Genomic DNA, 19,391 nt, shown 5'->3' with positions numbered 1-19,391 from the left:
AGAGAGGGAGAGGCAGTGGGAGATATGGAGACAGACCAGGGAGGGGGAGAGGAACAGAGAGAGAGAGCGATAGTTAAGCACTCACATCATTTCCGTCAGAGAGCACGGCTTTCACTGTGTCAGTGTGCTGGTGTCTGCTGGCTTCTCTCTCTCTCTCTCTCTATGGCGTTACTGGCGTCTCCGGATCCCCAGTGTCGTCTCTCCGCTCCTACAGTCCCTCTCTCTCCCTCCCTCACTCCCTCTCTCCTCACTCGCTCTCCTCTTCCTTGTGCTCAGCATGCTGTGTTACACTGCCATGTAGTTTGGTGTGTGTGTGTGTGTGTGTGTGTGTGTGTGTGTGTGTGTGTGTGAGAGAGAGAGAGGGAGGGAGGGAGGGAGGGAGAGAGAGGATTGACAGGGGACCAGGAAGAGGTGCAGTCCAGGGAAAACCGGACAGAGAGCAGAGTCACTGAGAGAAAGATGGATTCTCTCTGGACAGAGAGACAGAGGGATAGAAGGATAGGGGGATAGAGAGAAAGAGGGAGAGAGGGAGAGGAAAGATTCTCTCTGGACAAACAGACAGAGGGACAGAGAGAGAGACGGAGGAAAAGCTAGATTCTCTCTGGACAGACAGAGAGACAGAGAGAAAGAGGGATAGAGGGATAGAGGGACAGAGAGAAAAGGGGATAGAGGGAGAGAGGGATAGAGAGAAAGAGAGAGAGAGGGAGAGGAAAGATTCTCTCTGGACAAACAGACAGAGGGACAGAGAGAGAGAGAGACGGAGGAAAAGCTAGATTCTCTCTGGACAGACAGAGAGACAGAGGGATAGAGGGACAGAGAGAGACGGAGGGAAAGATGAAAGACTGAGAAAGACAAACAGTAACTCAGGCTAACACCAGAGCCAGCCGGCCCACTGTGCTCCTGCAGGCCAGCCAGCCCGTCGCGTGTGTCGTCTCTGTCTCCAGTGCAGGAGGAATCCGTCCCCGAGCTGTGGGCTGGGTGGCCGAGCGGGGCGGCGCTGACCTGCTCTCTAGCTCTTAAACCCGAACCGGGGCTCCAGGTAGAGGCCCTTGGAGTAAACCACACACACACACACACACACACACACACACACACACACACACACTGGCGGGCGGGAACGTGCAGGCCCCACACAGAAGGTCCGCCGGGCCAGAATCGAACCCGGGACCCAAGAGCTGAGAGCTGAGGAGGGTCAGCACCCAGACTGGGCCAGGCGGTCTCTCTCCCTGTCCATTCATCTCCGCGCGAGTGACCTTCACTGTCCTCCCCCCGGCGCAGCGCATACAGATGGATTATCCGTGGGGGGGGGGGGGGAGCGGGGGGAGGGGGGAGAGCACGGGAGAGGAGGGGGAGGACAGGGAGGTGAGCTCCCACAGCCTTCATCATCATCATCGTCATCATCAGATATGTGGAACACTGTGATGCTGTTCAGCCCAGATCGCCCTTAACCTCAGAAGAGCTCTTCATCATTATCAGATCTATAGACTCTGGTAAAGAAACTCAGTCCAGATCACTCATAACTTCACATAACAACTCCATCATTATCAGATCTATAGACTCTGGTAAAGAAACTCAGTCCAGATCACTCATAACTTCACATAACAACTCCATCATTATCAGATCTATAGACTCTGGTAAAGAAACTCAGTCCAGATCACTCATAACTTCACATAACAACTCCATCATTATCAGATCTATAGACTCTGGTAAAGAAACTCAGTCCAGATCACTCATAACTTCACATAACAACTCCATCATTATCAGATCTATAGACTCTGGTGAGAAACTCAGTCCAGATCACTCATAACTTCACATAACAACTCCATCATTCTCAGATCTATAGATTTCTGTGAAGAGTCTCAGTCCAGATCACTCATAGTTTCACACAAATTCTCCATTATTATCAGATCTATAGACTCTGGTAAGAAACTCAGTCCAGATCACTCATAACTTCACACAAACTCTTCATCCTTATCAGATCGATAGACTCTGGTGAGAAACTCAGTCCAGATCACTCATACCTTCACATAACAACTCCATCATTATCAGACCTATAGATTTCTGTGAAGAGTCTCAGTCCAGATCACTCATAACTTCACACAAACTCTTCATCGTTATCAGATCAATAGATCTCTGTGATTTAAATTAACTTCAGCTGATCCCTATCTTCGTGTCAGCACTCCATCATCATCACAGGTTCAGACACAAGAGGTTCAAACACAAAGCAACAGAAAAACACAAGGGGGAAGTGAGAAGAGGAGAATGATGATCAATCGATCAATTTTTGTTTGGTACTGTGCCCTCTGCAACAACCTGCTTTCCTGGCGATGGGCGCCAACGAGAACATGGACAAACGAACGAGCAGTGAACAGAATAAATCAATAAGCAAGAGCCGATTGATCGATTCGCTGAGATTAACCGAGAAACAAAATGATAAATAACAGCCGATTGATCTGCCAATACAGAAATGAACCGATAAACAAGAGCCCATTGACTGTTCGATACAGAACCAAACCAATAAATAAGAGCCGATCGATTGGCTGACACGGAAACGGGCGATCAATAAGAGCCGATCGACTGGCTGACACGGAAACGGGCGATCAGTAAGAGTCGATCGATTGGCTGACACGGAAACGGGCGATCAGTAAGAGTCGATCGATTGGCTGACACGGAAACGAACCGATCAATAGGAGCCGATCGACTGGCTGACACGGAAACGGGCGATCAAAAAGAGCCGATCGACTGGCTAACACGGAAATGAACCGATCAATAGGAGTCGATCGACTGGCTGACACGGAAACGTGCCATCAATAAGAGTCGATCGACTGGCTGACACGGAAACGGGCGATCAAAAAGAGCCGATCGACTGGCTAACACGGAAATGAACCGATCAATAAGAGTCGATCGACTGGCTGACACGGAAACGGGCGATCAGTAAGAGCCGATCGACTGGCTGACACGGAAACGGGCGATCAGCAGGAGCCGATCGACTGGCTGACACGGAAACGGGCGATCAGCAGGAGCCGATCGACTGGCTGACACGGAAACGGGCGATCAGCAGGAGCCGACGGGCTGGCTGACACGGAAACGGGCGATCAGCAGGAGCCGATCGACTGGCTGACACGGAAACGGGCGATCAGCAGGAGCCGACGGGCTGGCTGACACGGAAACGGGCGATCAGCAGGAGCCGATCGACTGGCTGACACGGAAACGGGCGATCAGCAGGAGCCGATCGACTGGCTGACACGGAAACGGGCGATCAGCAGGAGCCGATCGACTGGCTGACACGGAAACGGGCGATCAGCAGGAGCCGATCGACTGGCTGACACGGAAACGGGCGATCAATAGGAGTCGATCGACTGGCTGACACGGAAACGGGCGATCAGCAGGAGCTGATCGACTGGCTGACACGGAAACGGGCGATCAGCAGGAGCCGATCGACTGGCTGACACGGAAACGGGCGATCAGCAGGAGCCGACGGGCTGGCTGACACGGAAACGGGCGATCAGCAGGAGCCGATCGACTGGCTGACACGGAAACGGGCGATCAGCAGGAGCCGATCGACTGGCTGACACGGAAACGGGCGATCAGCAGGAGCCGATCGACTGGCTGACACGGAAACGGGCGATCAGCAGGAGCCGACGGGCTGGCTGACACGGAAACGGGCGATCAACAGGAGCCGATCGACTGGCTGACACGGAAACGGGCGATCAGCAGGAGCCGACGGGCTGGCTGACACGGAAACGGGCGATCAGCAGGAGCCGATCGACTGGCTGACACGGAAACGGGCGATCAGCAGGAGCCGATCGACTGGCTGACACGGAAACGGGCGATCAGCAGGAGCCGATCGACTGGCTGACACGGAAACGGGCGATCAATAGGAGTCGATCGACTGGCTGACACGGAAACGGGCGATCAGCAGGAGCCGATCGACTGGCTGACACGGAAACGGGCGATCAGCAGGAGCCGACGGGCTGGCTGACACGGAAACGGGCGATCAGCAGGAGCCGATCGACTGGCTGACACGGAAACGGGCGATCAGCAGGAGCCGACGGGCTGGCTGACACGGAAACGGGCGATCAGCAGGAGCCGATCGACTGGCTGACACGGAAACGGGCGATCAGCAGGAGCCGACGGGCTGGCTGACACGGAAACGGGCGATCAGCAGGAGCCGATCGACTGGCTGACACGGAAACGGGCGATCAGCAGGAGCCGACGGGCTGGCTGACACGGAAACGGGTGATCAGCAGGAGCCGATCGACTGGCTGACACGGAAACGAACCGATCAGTAGGAGCCGATCGACTGGCTGACACGGAAACGAACCGATCAGTAGGAGCCGATCGACTGGCTGACACGGAAACGGGCGATCAGCAGGAGCCGATCGACTGGCTGACACGGAAACGGGCGATCAGCAGGAGCCGATCGACTGGCTGACACGGAAACGGGCGATCAGCAGGAGCCGATCGACTGGCTGACACGGAAACGGGCGATCAGCAGGAGCCGATCGACTGGCTGACACGGAAACGGGCGATCAGCAGGAGCCGATCGACTGGCTGACACGGAAACGGGCGATCGGCAGGAGCCGATCGACTGGCTGACACGGAAACGGGCGATCGGCAGGAGCCGATCAACTGGCTGACACGGAAACGGGCGATCAGCAGGAGCCGATCGACTGGCTGACACGGAAACGGGCGATCAGCAGGAGCCGATCGACTGGCTGACACGGAAACGGGCGATCAGCAGGAGCCGACGGGCTGGCTGACACGGAAACGGGCGATCAGCAGGAGCCGACGGGCTGGCTGACACGGAAACGGGCGATCAGCAGGAGCCGATCGACTGGCTGACACGGAAACGGGCGATCAGCAGGAGCCGATCGACTGGCTGACACGGAAACGGGCGATCAGCAGGAGCCGACGGGCTGGCTGACACGGAAACGGGCGATCAGCAGGAGCCGATCGACTGGCTGACACGGAAACGGGCGATCAGCAGGAGCCGATCGACTGGCTGACACGGAAACGGGCGATCAGCAGGAGCCGATCGACTGGCTGACACGGAAACGGGCGATCAGCAGGAGCCGATCGACTGGCTGACACGGAAACGGGCGATCAGCAGGAGCCGATCGACTGGCTGACACGGAAACGGGCGATCAGCAGGAGCCGACGGGCTGGCGGGCAGGAGGACCTACCTGGGCGCGTCGAAGCTGTCGTAGGACCCCACAGTGTAGTGGCGGAACAAGCGCTTGGCCTTCTCGCTGCGGCTCTCTGAAACACACAGGGCACAGGGCGTCAGGGCCCGGTCCGGCCCGGTCCGGTCCGGTCCGGTCCGGTCCTGGGCCCGCAGGGCCAGCGGGCGGGACGGCAGGGCGGCGAGCCAGGAGGAGCACCCGCGCCACAGCCCAGGGCCGGAGGGACCTGTGGTCAATCTGCTGTCCGCACGACGCCTAGCGCCTTCCCTCCCAAGCTCTTCCGGACCAGACTTTTTTATCCCAAGGACGGACGAGGATCCCCGAATATCCCAAGGTTCCAGAGTGTCCTGCCAGGAATCCCGAGACCCCCTTCATCAGGCTGGAACTGCAGGGTCTTCGGTTCCAAAACCCACCACTAGGGCTGCAAGGGCTTTTGTGGAAAACTAGGCTTGTGTTGTAGTTCCTGAATTTTCCCCAGCAGAGCTCCAGAGTCTCGTGTCGTAGTTCCTGAATTTTCCCCAGCAGAGCTCCAGAGTCTCGTGTCGTAGTTCCTGAATTATCACTACAGAGCTCCAGAGTCTCGTGTCGTAGTTCCTGAATTTTCCCCAACAGAGCTCCAGAGTCTCATGTCGTAGTTCCTGAATTTTCCCCAGCAGAGCTCCAGAGTCTCGTGTCGTAGTTCCTGAATTTTCCCCAGCAGAGCTCCAGAGTCTCGTGTCGTAGTTCCTGAATTATCACAACAGAGCTCAAGAGTCTCGTGTCGTAGTTCCTGAATTTTCCCCAGCAGAGCTCCAGAGTCTCGTGTCGTAGTTCCTGAATTTTCCCCAGCAGAGCTCCAGAGTCTCGTGTCGTAGTTCCTGAATTTTCCCCAGCAGAGCTCCAGTCTCTTGTTGTAGTTCTTGAATTTTCCCCAGCAGAGCTCCAGAGTCTCTTGTTGTAGTTCTTGAATTTTCCCCAGCAGAGCTCCAGAGTCTCGTGTCGTAGTTCCTGAATTATCACAACAGAGCTCAAGAGTCTCATGTCGTAGTTCCTGAATTTTCCCCAGCAGAGCTCCAGAGTCTCGTGTCGTAGTTCCTGAATTTTCCCCAGCAGAGCTCCAGAGTCTCGTGTCGTAGTTCCTGAATTTTCCCCAGCAGAGCTCCAGAGTCTCTTGTTGTAGTTCTTGAATTTTCCCCAGCAGAGCTCCAGAGTCTCGTGTCGTAGTTCCTGAATTATCACAACAGAGCTCCAGAGTCTCGTGTCGTAGTTCCTGAATTATCACAACAGAGCTCCAGAGTCTCGTGTCGTAGTTCCTGAATTTTCCCCAACAGAGCTCCAGAGTCTCGTGTCGTAGTTCCTGAATTTTCCCCAGCAAAGCTCCAGAGTCTCGTGTCGTAGTTCCTGAATTTTCCCCAGAAGAGCTCCAGAGTCTCGTGTCGTAGTTCCTGAATTATCACTACCGAGCTCCAGAGTCTTGTGTTGTAGTTCCTGAATTATCACTACCGAGCTCCAGAGTCTCGTGTCGTGGATCAAGATTTTGCCATTCAGAGCTCCAGTGTCTCATGTCGTAGTTCCAGGATTTGCCCAGCAGAGCTCCAGAGTCTAATGTTATAGTTCCTGAATTATCACAACAGAGTCCCAGAGTCTCATGTCGTAGTTCCAGGATTTGCCTTTTAGAATTCCAGAGTCTCGTGTCGTAGTTCCTGAATTATCACTACCGAGCTCCAGAGTCTCGTGTCGTAGTTCCTGAATTATCACTACCGAGCTCCAGAGTCTCGTGCCGTAGTTCCTGAATTATCACTACCGAGCTCCAGAGTCTCGTGTCGTGGATCAAGATTTTGCCATTCAGAGCTCCAGTGTCTCATGTCGTAGTTCCAGGATTTGCCCAGCAGAGCTCCAGAATCTAATGTTATAGTTCCTGAATTATCACAACAGAGTCCCAGAGTCTCATGTCGTAGTTCCAGGATTTGCCTTTTAGAATTCCAGAGTCTCGTGTCGTAGTTCCTGAATTATCACTACCGAGCTCCAGAGTCTCGTGTCGTAGTTCCTGAATTATCACTACCGAGCTCCAGAGTCTCGTGCCGTAGTTCCTGAATTATCACTACCGAGCTCCAGAGTCTCGTGTCGTGGATCAAGATTTTGCCATTCAGAGCTCCAGTGTCTCATGTCGTAGTTCCAGGATTTGCCCAGCAGAGCTCCAGAATCTAATGTTATAGTTCCTGAATTATCACAACAGAGTCCCAGAGTCTCATGTCGTAGTTCCAGGATTTGCCTTTTAGAATTCCAGAGTCTCGTGTCGTAGTTCCTGAATTATCACTACCGAGCTCCAGAGTCTCGTGCCGTAGTTCCTGAATTATCACTACCGAGCTCCAGAGTCTCGTGCCGTAGTTCCTGAATTATCACTACCGAGCTCCAGAGTCTCGTGTCGTAGTTCCTGAATTATCACTACCGAGCTCCAGAGTCTCGTGCCGTAGTTCCTGAATTATCACTACCGAGCTCCAGAGTCTCGTGTCGTAGTTCCTGAATTATCACTACCGAGCTCCAGAGTCTCGTGTCGTAGTTCCTGAATTATCACTACCGAGCTCCAGAGTCTCGTGTCGTAGTTCCTGAATTATCACTACCGAGCTCCAGAGTCTCGTGTCGTGGATCAAGATTTTGCCATTCAGAGCTCCAGTGTCTCATGTCGTAGTTCCAGGATTTGCCCAGCAGAGCTCCAGAATCTAATGTTATAGTTCCTGAATTATCACTACAGAGCTCCAGAGTCTCATGTCGTAGTTCCAGGATTTGCCCAGCAGAGTCCCAGAGTCTCATGTCGTAGTTCCAGGATTTGCCTTTTAGAATTCCAGAGCCTTGTGTCTTAGTTTAGGAAAAACCCAGTTTTGGATCCAGGGTCTATTTTTTCCCCGAGATGCCCTGTCAGGGTTCCAGAGACCCGGAACCTCTCCTCAGGGGATCCAATCGGCTTCGTTCGAGGCAGGAGTTTCCCACTGTTCCAGAAGCAGGGCTACAGACTGGCTTCACGACCCAGGACACCTCCAGACCCCTGGGGCCAGGGACAAGGGGACAGAGACACCGCCTGCGGCTGGGGCTTGTTATCAGCAGGGGGAGGGGGGGGGGGTCAGTGGGAGTTCTGGGGGGGCAGCAGGAGCCCGAGAGGGAAATTCCACTCAAACGTTCATCAGAGGTTATAAGACACAAATGAGAAGGAATCCAGCCAGAAGGCTCCGAGTACCGCAAGGATGCAGTTCCACCAACAAACCACAAGAGGGGAGCGACGTGCAGTAGCTGGACTGTTAGCCTGTCTACATGACCTGTATCTGCGCACAAACGCCATGAGTTACTGTCTGTCTCTCCCTGTGTCTCTCCCCAAGCGCCCCCATTCCAGACTGTGTCACCCAGCGTTGTGTCAACCAGCCACTCACTGGGCCCGCTACCCCACCCCTCTGTCCCTCGGTGTGTCTGTCCGTTTCTTACCTGTCCGAGTGTCATGGCTCCTGACAGCCACCTCCTCCACACAGTCCGAGGGGAACCAGCCAGTCCGCCCCTTCACTGTGCCCTCCCAGAAACCTCCCTCCCCCACACTGAGCACTAGAGAGGCAGAGAGAGGAAGAGAGAGAGGGGGGTTAATACAGACACACTGGACACTCCAGTACATTAACACTGCACTGAGAGAGAGAGGGGTTAATACAGACACACTGACTGGACACTCCAGTACAGTAACACTGCACTCTTCTTTTCTACCCCCGGTCTCTCCCTCCACAGTCCCCTTCACAGCCTCCTCATTTCTCTCTGACCTTTGACCTTGTCTCCTTTACTCAGGCTGATCTCTCTGTCCCCCTGGGCCTGGTGGGACCGAACTGCCATGAAGACTCGGCCAGGAACAGCGCTGTAAAGACGCCGGCGTCCCCCTCCTCCTGACACTGCCCTGTAAGAGAGAGAGAGAGGGGTTAATACAGACACACTGACTGGACACTCCAGTACATTAACACTGCACTGAGAGAGAGAGGGGTTAATACAGACACACTGACTGCACACTCCAGTACATGAACACTGCACTGAGAGAGAGAGGGGTTAATACAGACACACTGACTGGACACTCCAGTACATTAACACTGCACTGAGAGAGAGAGAGGGGTTAATACAGACACACTGACTGGACACTCCAGTACATTAACACTGCACTGAGAGAGAGGGGTTAATACACACACACTGACTGGACACTCCAGTACATGAACACTGCACTGAGAGAGAGAGGGGTTAATACACACACACTGACTGGACACTCCAGTACATTAACACTGCACTGAGAGAGAGAGGGGTTAATACAGACACACTGACTGGACACTCCAGTACATTAACACTGCACTGAGAGAGAGAGGGGTTAATACACACACACTGACTGGCTGTACTAATTCCCCACAAGCAGGACAAACTGATTGTATTTTTACTGTTATGCTTTAATTGTGAAACTGCGGGTCCGGTGATCTGCGTGCTTTGTAATACTGTATTATCAGTAGTAGTAGCAGTGCTACTGCACATCTGTCCTCCTGTGTCTGCACAGAGGAAGGCTGCAGTTCTACCGCTGGTCCTGCGCAATGCGAGGGGGGCGCTGTTTCTCATCGTATCACGGCTGTCAGCGATGGAGTTTCCCGCAGGCCTGGAGGAGCAGCGCACGGTCACAGTGTCTCTTCGCGGCGCGTCTGGGACCGTGCTGGGACTGTCCCCTCTGGGCACCAGCCTGGAGCCCTTCCTATCCCCGCCAGGAGCTACTGTCGGGGCGCCTCTGTCACTTTGGGGATTTCTAAACGCAGGGGGGCTTGTCGAACCCACACGTGTTGCTGTTGTTCCCCCCCGTGTCGTCCCCCTTACTCTCACTCCGCCCTGCCTGTTGGGGTCTGGGAAGGGCCCTGTCCGACGCCATTCTGGCTCGCTGCTGGAGCTCCGGGGGTCCCCCTCCTCCGTACCCTCCGATCCCGAGCCCCAGAACAGGCAGCTCCTCTCCCGGCTCTTCCCTGGTTCCCCGTTCCGGGACGCCAGCCCCCTTCTCGCCCAGCGGGCCGCGACCCCACAGCGGTGGGACCCCCGATCCCGGGTCCGGGGAAGAGTCGGGTGGGGGACCCCGGCGACGGTCCTAGCAACCGGGATCGCCCCCCGTCCCGGGACAAGCTGTCCCCGTCAGCAGGAGGCCCCGGCGCTGGGTCGCTCCGAGGGACAGGGGAGGGAGGTCTGGGGGTCACGTCCCCTGTCCAGTCCTCCTGGACGCACCCGCAGGGCTGGGGGCTCGCCCGGCCCGGCCCGGCCCGGCCCAGCCGCAGTGACGGTGACCGGTCCCCCCCCTCCCCCCGGGACAGCTGTTACTTCCTGTAGATCCCGGAAAGGAAGGAGTTTTCCAGGCTGTAGATCCTGTACTGGGGTGAGACTGGACATTAGATTCCGCACTGGTGCAGCCCGTTTGGCGAAATGGGTCCCTTCGCTGTAGATCCGGTAATTGGATCCGAGTCGAACACTCTAGATCCGGCGTCGGCCGCATCATGAGGCCTCGCGGATCTCTCGTCCGAACTGGATTTTGCCCCCGATAATCCTGAACGGGTATCGGGCTTGATCCCGGCAGATCCAGCCCCAGAATCAGATGTGATCCTTTGTGCGATCCACGTGAGCGTGAGCGTGAGCTGATCTCCCTGTGAATCCTGCGAAGGGATCAGAAGAAGCTTGTGCAGATCCTGTGCAGGTACAGTAAGTGATCGGACTCCTCTATTCCCTGAGCTATTGGCGGGCTTGATCCCAGTAGATCCCATCCTGGAGAGACACTGGGTCTCAGCCGATCCTGCTCTGGGATCAGGTTTTTTTTACAGCACAATCTTTGCTAGCAGTGGGTGCTTTTGCTGTGGATCCTGCTCTGATGTGATGTTGAAATCTCCCTGGCCTGTTCACTGCAGATCCTGAAGAGGGATTATACTGGGTCCTAGAAGAATCCACTGTCGGATGAGATCTGATTACCGAAGGTCCCTTTTTGAGCACTGGATTGGATCCCAGCAGGATCTGAACCGATGAGAGACCTGATCCCAGTAAATGCTGTGCTGGCATTTGGAGCCGGGGGTGGAGTTCGAAGTTCAGCGGTTTCCATGACAACGGTATCCGTGCCGACAGCGCTGTGGGAGGGCCCATGGGGCAGGAAGGGGGGCGTCGTTAGGGGAGAGGCGGTTGCTGTGAGATCCTGGGGTGGGTCGGTCTTCGCCATGGCAACCGTCCGCGGGGGAGAGCGGCGCACGAAGAGGGTCGCCACGGAAACGGACATCTGGCAGTTCCAGGGATGAGTGGCTCGCTGCGGCCTTTTAATTAACGAAGTTTCAATCAGGGAGTCGGCCCAGCTCATCCCTCGGCCCCTCGCTCCCGCCCTCCGTCTCCTGCAGGGGGGAGTGTCCACTGGGGAGGACAGAAATACAAGCCCTCCGTCTCCTGCAGCAGGGAGTGTCCACTGGGGAGGACAGAAATACAAGCCCTCCGTCTCCTGCAGCAGGGAGTGTCCACTGGGGAGGACAGAAATACAAGCCCTCCGTCTCCTGCAGCAGGGAGTGTCCACTCGGGAGGACAGAAATACAAGCCCTCCGTCTCCCTGTCTCTCTGTCCCTCTGTCTGTCTCTCTACAACATCGTCTGTCTCCACTGTCTCTCTGTCCCTCTGTCTGTCTCTCTACAACATCGTCTGTCTCCACTGTCTCTCTGTCCCTCTGTCTGTCTCTCTACAACATCATCTGACTCCACTGTCTCTCTGTCCCTCTGTCTGTCTCTCTACAACATCGTCTGTCTCCACTGTCTCTCTGTCTGTCTCTCTACAACATCGTCTGTCTCCACTGTCTCTCTGTCTGTCTCCCTGTCTCTCTGTCTGTCTCTCTACATCTTTGTCTGTGTCCACTGTCTCTCTGTCTCCCTGTCTGTCTCTCTACAACATCGTCTGTCTCCACTGTCTCTCTGTCAGTTCCTCTGTCCCAGTCTCTGTCCTCTGAGGCCTTGCTGTGCGGTGTCCTGCCCCCGTGAGCTGTGTGCTGTGGTGTGGCCTGCCGTCTGTCCAGCTGGGCTTCGTCACGCAGCGCCGTCCTCGATCTGCCCCGCGGGCTTACCCTGCTGTGGCACTGGGTTACGACAGCGCTGCCGCTCGCCTGCGAGCACCACAGAGCGCAGCACTGTCCCACAGCGCCACTGTCCCACAGCGCCGGCGCTGGTCCTCCGCGTGAGCCCTCTGCCTGTGTTTCTCCCCCTGGAGTCGCGTGGGGAACTACTGGCCACAGGCTGCGAGTCTCGACACCAGCCTGGGGCTCGGAAGAGAACCCCCCCCCCCCCCCTTGTCCGTGCGGAATCTACCGCACCCTTCCACAGGAGTTTCTCGAAATGCCCGCCTCCGTCTTCCCATCATGCCATTCTTTACATGACACCGTTTTCCTACCCCTCTCCCCAGACAGTGAGGGGGGCCTCATCTGAGCTCTCGGAGGGCCTGACTATCTTACAGCACTTTGTATAGTACAGAGTATACAAGAGTGAAGTAGATGTAGTATACTAGAATATTACAGCAGGTACTACAGTGCAGTGTTCTGTGTAGTATAAGCTGTCCACAATGCAGTATATGGTATACAGCAAGGTGAAGTAGAATGTAATATAGCACAGTATTATTACAGTACAGTGCAGTATACAATATCACATGTACGATATCACTCTGCTGCCCCCTAGTGTTTAAAGCACTGTACTGTAGCCCGTCCTAGTGGAACGACAGCAGGAAGCAATGTGTGTGGGGTGCCTGATTCAGATCGGGGACTCACTCACCCCTGACGGCCCCGCGGCTGTTTCCGGGCCTCCTCGGGGACCCCTCTTCCTCGGGACGGAGAGCGGTTCCGCGCCCCCCTGGGACTGCTGGAGCTGCGCAGCGTCCCTGGGGGCTTGTACCCCTGAAAGGACAAGAGGGGCAGACACTCTTCACTTCGTGGGTCAAGGGGCAACTCCAAACAAGAGCACCAGCCGAAAGAGTGCAGAGACAGTGACAGTACACTGAGAGTATAAAGTCAGTGTAGAGACAGTAACAGTACACCAAGAGCGTAGAGTCAGTATAGAGACAGTGACAGTACTCTAAGAGTATAGAGTCAGTGTAGAGACAGTAACAGTACACCAAGAGTGTAGAGTCAGTATAGAGACAGTGACAGTACACTGAGAGTATAAAGTCAGTGTAGAGACAGTAACAGTACACCAAGAGTGTAGAGTCAGTATAGAGACAGTAACAGTACACTGAGAGTATAGAGTCAGTGTAGAGACAGTAACAGTACACCAAGAGTGTAGAGTCAGTATAGAGACAGTAACAGTACACTGAGAGTATAGAGTCAGTGTAGAGACAGTAACAGTACACCAAGAGTGTAGAGTCAGTATAGAGACAGTGACAGTACTCTGAGAGTATAGAGTCAGTTTAGAGACAGTGACAGTACACTGAGAGTATAAAGTCAGTGTAGAGACAGTAACAGTACACCAAGAGTGTAGAGTCAGTATAGAGACAGTGACAGTACACTGAGAGTATAAAGTCAGTGTAGAGACAGTAACAGTACACCAAGAGTGTAGAGTCAGTATAGAGACAGTGACAGTACACTGAGAGTATAAAGTCAGTGTAGAGACAGTAACAGTACACCAAGAGTGTAGAGTCAGTATAGAGACAGTGACAGTACTCTGAGAGTATAAAGTCAGTGTAGAGACAGTAACAGTACACCAAGAGTGTAGAGTCAGTATAGAGACAGTGACAGTACTCTGAGAGTACAGAGTCAGTTTAGAGACAGTAACAGTACACCAAGAGTGTAGAGTCAGTATAGAGACAGTGACAGTACTCTGAGAGTACAGAGTCAGTTTAGAGACAGTAACAGTACACTGAGAGTATAGAGTCAGTACAGAGACAGTGACGGTACTCTGAGAGTATAGAGTCCGTATTGAGACAGGGACAGTGTACACTTAGTACAGAGTCAGTATAGCATCAGTGACAGTGTATTCTTAATATAGAGTCAGTGACAGTACACTGAGAGTGTAGAGGCAGGACACAGATATCTAAGTGTAGAAGCAGACATTTTCAGATCAGTAGAAAGAGGAAAAGTGAATTACCTGCACAGACACTATGTTGGACCCAGACGGGGGCCCAGGCATGATCATCCAATCAGGCACCATCATGCTGTTGTCACTGTTGGCCCGCAGAAGAGGGTGGGGGAGAGTGAGAGTCCGGGCGCTCTCTCGTCTCTGGGGGACATACTTGGGGGACTCCAGAAAGGGCACTGAACACAAAGAGAGAGGGGTTAATACAGACACACTGACTGGACACTCCAGTACATTAACACTGGACTGAGAGAGTGAGGGGTTAATACAGACACACTGACTGGACACTCCAGTACATTAACACTGCACTGAGAGAGAGAGGGGTTAATACAGACACACTGACTGGACACTCCAGTACACTAACACTGCACTGAGAGAGAGAGGGGTTAATACACACACACTGACTGGACACTCCAGTACATTAACACTGCACTGAGAGAGAGAGGGGTTCATACAGACACACTGACTGGACACTCCAGTACATGAACACTGCACTGAGAGAGAGAGGGGTTAATACAGACACACTGACTGGACACTCCAGTACATTAACACTGCACTGAGAGAGAGAGGGGTTCATACAGACACACTGACTGGACACTCCAGTACATTAACACTGCACTGAGAGAGAGAGGGGTTAATACACACACACTGACTGGACACTCCAGTACATTAACACTGCACTGAGAGAGAGAGGGGTTAATACACACACACTGACTGGACACTCCAGTACATTAACACTGCACTGAGAGAGAGAGGGGTTCATACACACACACTGACTGCACACTCCAGTACATTAACACTGCACTGAGAGAGAGAGAGGGGCTCATACACACACACTGACTGGACACTCCAGTACATTAACACTGCACTGAGAGAGAGGGGTTAATACAGACACTGAGAGAGAGAGGGGTTAATACAGACACTGAGAGAGAGAGGGGGGTTAATACAGACACTGAGAGAGAGAGGGGGGTTAATACAGACACACTGACTGGACACTCCAGTACATTAACACTGCACTGAGAGAGAGAGGGGTTAATACAGACACACTGACCAGACACTCCAGTACATTAACACTGCACTGAGAGAGAGAGAGGGGTTAATACAGACACACTGACTGGACACTCCAGTACATTAACACTGCACTGAGAGAGAGGGGTTAATACAGACACACTGACTGGACACTCCAGTACATTAACACTGCACTGAGAGAGAGAGAGGGGTTAATACAGACACACTGACTGGACACTCCAGTACATTAACACTGCACTGAGAGAGAGAGGGGTTCATACACACACACTGACTGGACACTCCAGTACATTAACACTGCACTGAGAGAGAGAGGGGTTAATACACACACACTGACTGGACACTCCAGTACATTAACACTGCACTGAGAGAGAGAGAGGGGTTAATACAGACACACTGACTGGACACTCCAGTACATTAACACTGCACTGAGAGAGAGAGAGGGGCTCATACACACACACTGACTGGACACTCCAGTACATTAACACTGCACTGAGAGAGAGGGGTTAATACAGACACTGAGAGAGAGAGGGGGGTTAATACAGACACACTGACTGGACACTCCAGTACATTAACACTGCACTGAGAGAGAGAGGGGTTAATACAGACACACTGAATGGACACTCCAGTACATTAACACTGCACTGAGAGAGAGAGAGGAGGGTTAATACAGACACACTGACTGGACACTATGATTTATTACAGTTTATACAGATCAAGCACACAGACAGCTGTGGAAGCAGGACTTACCTACATCTGAATCACGGTGGTTCTTAATGATCTCTCCCAGCTCAAAGTGTCCAGATATCACAGCGACCTGAAATACACACCCTCTGTAACACGCACACACTAACATACACAGAGCTCACACTCCAGAGACTGTAACACACACACAGACACTGCCACACTTTCTGACTGACCCTCACTGTAACACACTAAGAAGCAGATGCCACTAACATACCATAAGACACACACAAGACACACACCCAGATTATCGGGGTGGAGGGAAGAGAGCTCCTTCAGACAGCAACCTTTCACTCCTAAAAGAATTTCCAAGTATTTATTTACTCCCTTACTCCCATACCTGGGAATCAGCAGTTAACACAGTTAACACATCCCTCTGACAATCTGACTGAGGACTCAAATTGTTCACTCTGAAAACACTGCACCTGTAAGGGGCGCTATTGCACATTGAGCACAGGATAAAGCACACACTTGCATACCATCATAAGAAGACCCTGTATTCATACCAGTAAAAACCCACCAGCACTCTGCAGTAAAAATACACGATCACATTCATACATATACACACCCACTCGCACACTCGCTCACACGCACTCTTGCACGCGCACTCGCACGCGCACTCGCTCACTCACACGCGCTCACTCACACGCGCTCACTCACACGCGCTCACTCACACGCACTCACTCACACGCACTCACGCACTCACACGCACTCACGCACTCACACGCACTCACGCACTCACGCACTCACACGCACTCACGCACTCACACGCACTCACACGCACTCACGCACTCACACGCACTCACGCACTCACACGCACTCACGCACTCACACACACTCACACACTCACACGCACTCACACGCACTCACTCACACGCACTCACTCACACGCGCTCACTCACACGCACTCACGCACTCACACACTCACGCACTCACACGCACTCACTCTCACGCACTCACGCACTCACACACTCACACACTCACACACTCACACACTCACACACTCACACGCACTCACGCACTCACGCACTCACACACTCACACACTCACACACTCACACACTCACACACTCACGCACTCACACGCACTCACACGCACTCACACGCACTCACACGCACTCACACGCACTCACACGCACTCACACACTCACACGCACTCACACACTCACACACTCACACACTCACACGCTCACACTCTCTCTCACACTCTCACACTCTCACACTCTCACACTCTCACACTCTCACACTCTCACACTCTCACACTCTCACACACACACCTGGAAAGGAGTCTGCCCGTTATTGTTCTTCAAGTCCTTGTTGGCTCCCCGGTACAGCAGGATCCGGGCGCAGGTCTCCTGTCAGGAGGACAGGAGCCACAGTAGTCATTCACCAGGTAAGAGCCCAGCTGCCCCCCCCACAGGACTGACCCCCCCCGAGCACAAGCCAGTCCAGGCACCTCAGGGGCGGCTTCAGTGCCCAGGTCGCCCTCGGGTCGGGTTCCAGTCGGGTCCCGGGATCCTGAAAGCCCTCTTCATTCCCACAGCCCCATCCGGACGACTGGTTCAATTCCTCCATCAACGCTGCGCCGATAGCACGTACCTGCCTCGCCGCTCGGCTGCCACTCGTATTTATTTTTTTATTTAGTGCTCCTGCTGTGTTGCAAAGGGTCCTTCAGCGCTGACTGCATGTCTTATTGCAACTCGGTCGCGGTGGCTCAGGTGGGCCGCCGAAAGGCACAAAGTAGCACGCCGGACCCTTTAAAAAAACGACCTGGCTTTGGCGACCTCTACTGGCCAAGACTGGAACTGCTCGGAGCATGAAGGGCGGCCTCGAAGCAGGAGAAGGTAGCGCTGGACTGGGGGAGACGGCAATATGACGAAAGTGCAGTAACCACCAAGCCACCACCAGAGACCGCTGTGGTGTTGGGTTAAACACCTTCGACTGTGTCGAAGTAGAGCAGGGAGAATAATACTGTAACGCAACGGGGGCTCAGGCGGGCGCCCTTGCCGCGTCAGGTCGGCCCCACACCGTCCGGGGCTCGAACCCGGGACTCCCGCGTCTCTCTGCAGCAACCCAGCCCCGTGAGCTAAAGAGAGATCTCTCCTCAGCCCAGTAGCTGTGGTCCTGCTATCACAGGGAAGGGCGGTGACGTCACCTGCTCTGGTACGCCGGCTCTTACACAGTGCCTGTCGGCCGTAAGCGTTACAATAATTAATAATAATCCCTCACACCTCTAGAGCGCCTGTCTGGACCCTCCACTCCGAGCTCTTCCCAGGTCAGGGGGAATCCCACTACCCCCACCAGTGTGCAGCCCCACCTGGATGATGCTCCAGTCCTCTCACACACACCAGCTCTCAGTGGGGAGGAGAGCAGAGGGATGGAGGCAGTTCAGAGAGGGGGGTTATTAGGAGGCCATGAGGGGTAAAGGCCAGGGGGGGAATTTGTCCAGGACACTGGGGTAACACCCCTACTCTTCTCGAGAGACACCCTGGGATTGTTAATGACCACAGAGAGTCAGGACCTCAGTTTTACGTCTCATCTGAAGGACGGCGCCTGTTGACCTCTACAGCCCCTGTCTGGACCCTCCACTCAGAGCTCTTCCCAGGTCAGGGGGAATCCCACTACCCCCACCAGTGTGCAGCCCCACCTGGATGATGCCCCAGTCCTCTCCCACACACCAGCTCTCAGTGGGGAGGAGAGCAGAGGGATAAGACCAGATCAATTTATTGGCCAGATACAGTGTCTTGCATGAGGGATTCGTCTTTGCGCAGACCCCGGCTTGCTCTCCAGGAGACACAGACTGGAGCTCCAGCCGCCGTGAAGTGGCTCATCGCAACAATCCCCTGACCGAGAGGCCGCCGACCCTGTCCCGTTACCAGATCCCACCTCTCACACCAATACGAGACCGAACGCTCCCCCCAGCCGAGCGCCGAGACGTCTGGCACCTGGGGCCGGGGGTCACTGGGGCGTCCCCCGTGACAGCAGGCGACCAGGGCAGAAGCAGCACTGACCTTGTTGTAAAGGGCGCAGATGTGTAGCGCTGTGTTACCCGAGGCATTCTGGGAGCTGGAGTCTGCGCCGTAGAAGAGCAGGTGCTCCAGATGCTGAGCATGTCCATTCTGACAGGCCTGAGAGAGAGAGAGAGAGGGGTTAATACAGACACACTGACTGGACACTCCAGTACATTAACACTGCACTGAGAGAGAGAGGGGTTAATACACACACACTGACTGGACACTCCAGTACATTAACACTGCACTGAGAGAGAGAGGGGGGTTAATACACACACTGACTGCACACTCCAGTACATTAACACTGCACTGAGAGAGAGAGGGGTTAATACAGAC

General features: G+C 54.1%; 1 protein-coding gene across 1 annotated transcript in view; it reads right to left on the bottom strand.

Moving 5' to 3' along the window:
• Positions 1 to 19,391, bottom strand: part of shank1 (SH3 and multiple ankyrin repeat domains 1) — a 124,594-nt gene that overhangs the window by 59,096 nt on the left and 46,107 nt on the right. The window contains exons 8-16 of the mRNA XM_088923574.1: positions 19,056 to 19,172; positions 17,322 to 17,399; positions 16,052 to 16,118; positions 14,288 to 14,454; positions 12,987 to 13,101; positions 9,859 to 9,891; positions 8,960 to 9,079; positions 8,640 to 8,753; positions 5,187 to 5,262 (exon numbers count right to left, since the gene is read on the bottom strand). Coding sequence (XP_088779700.1) covers positions 5,187 to 5,262; positions 8,640 to 8,753; positions 8,960 to 9,079; positions 9,859 to 9,891; positions 12,987 to 13,101; positions 14,288 to 14,454; positions 16,052 to 16,118; positions 17,322 to 17,399; positions 19,056 to 19,172 — 887 coding nt within the window. The remainder of the gene's footprint in view (positions 1 to 5,186; positions 5,263 to 8,639; positions 8,754 to 8,959; positions 9,080 to 9,858; positions 9,892 to 12,986; positions 13,102 to 14,287; positions 14,455 to 16,051; positions 16,119 to 17,321; positions 17,400 to 19,055; positions 19,173 to 19,391) is intronic.

The sequence above is a fragment of the Atractosteus spatula genome, chromosome 8, assembly GCF_055471065.1.
Source record: "Atractosteus spatula isolate fAtrSpa1 chromosome 8, fAtrSpa1.hap1, whole genome shotgun sequence".
NCBI lineage: Eukaryota > Metazoa > Chordata > Actinopteri > Semionotiformes > Lepisosteidae > Atractosteus > Atractosteus spatula.
Note: the sequence above shows the minus strand (reverse complement) of the source record. Positions and strands in the feature narration are given on the sequence as shown.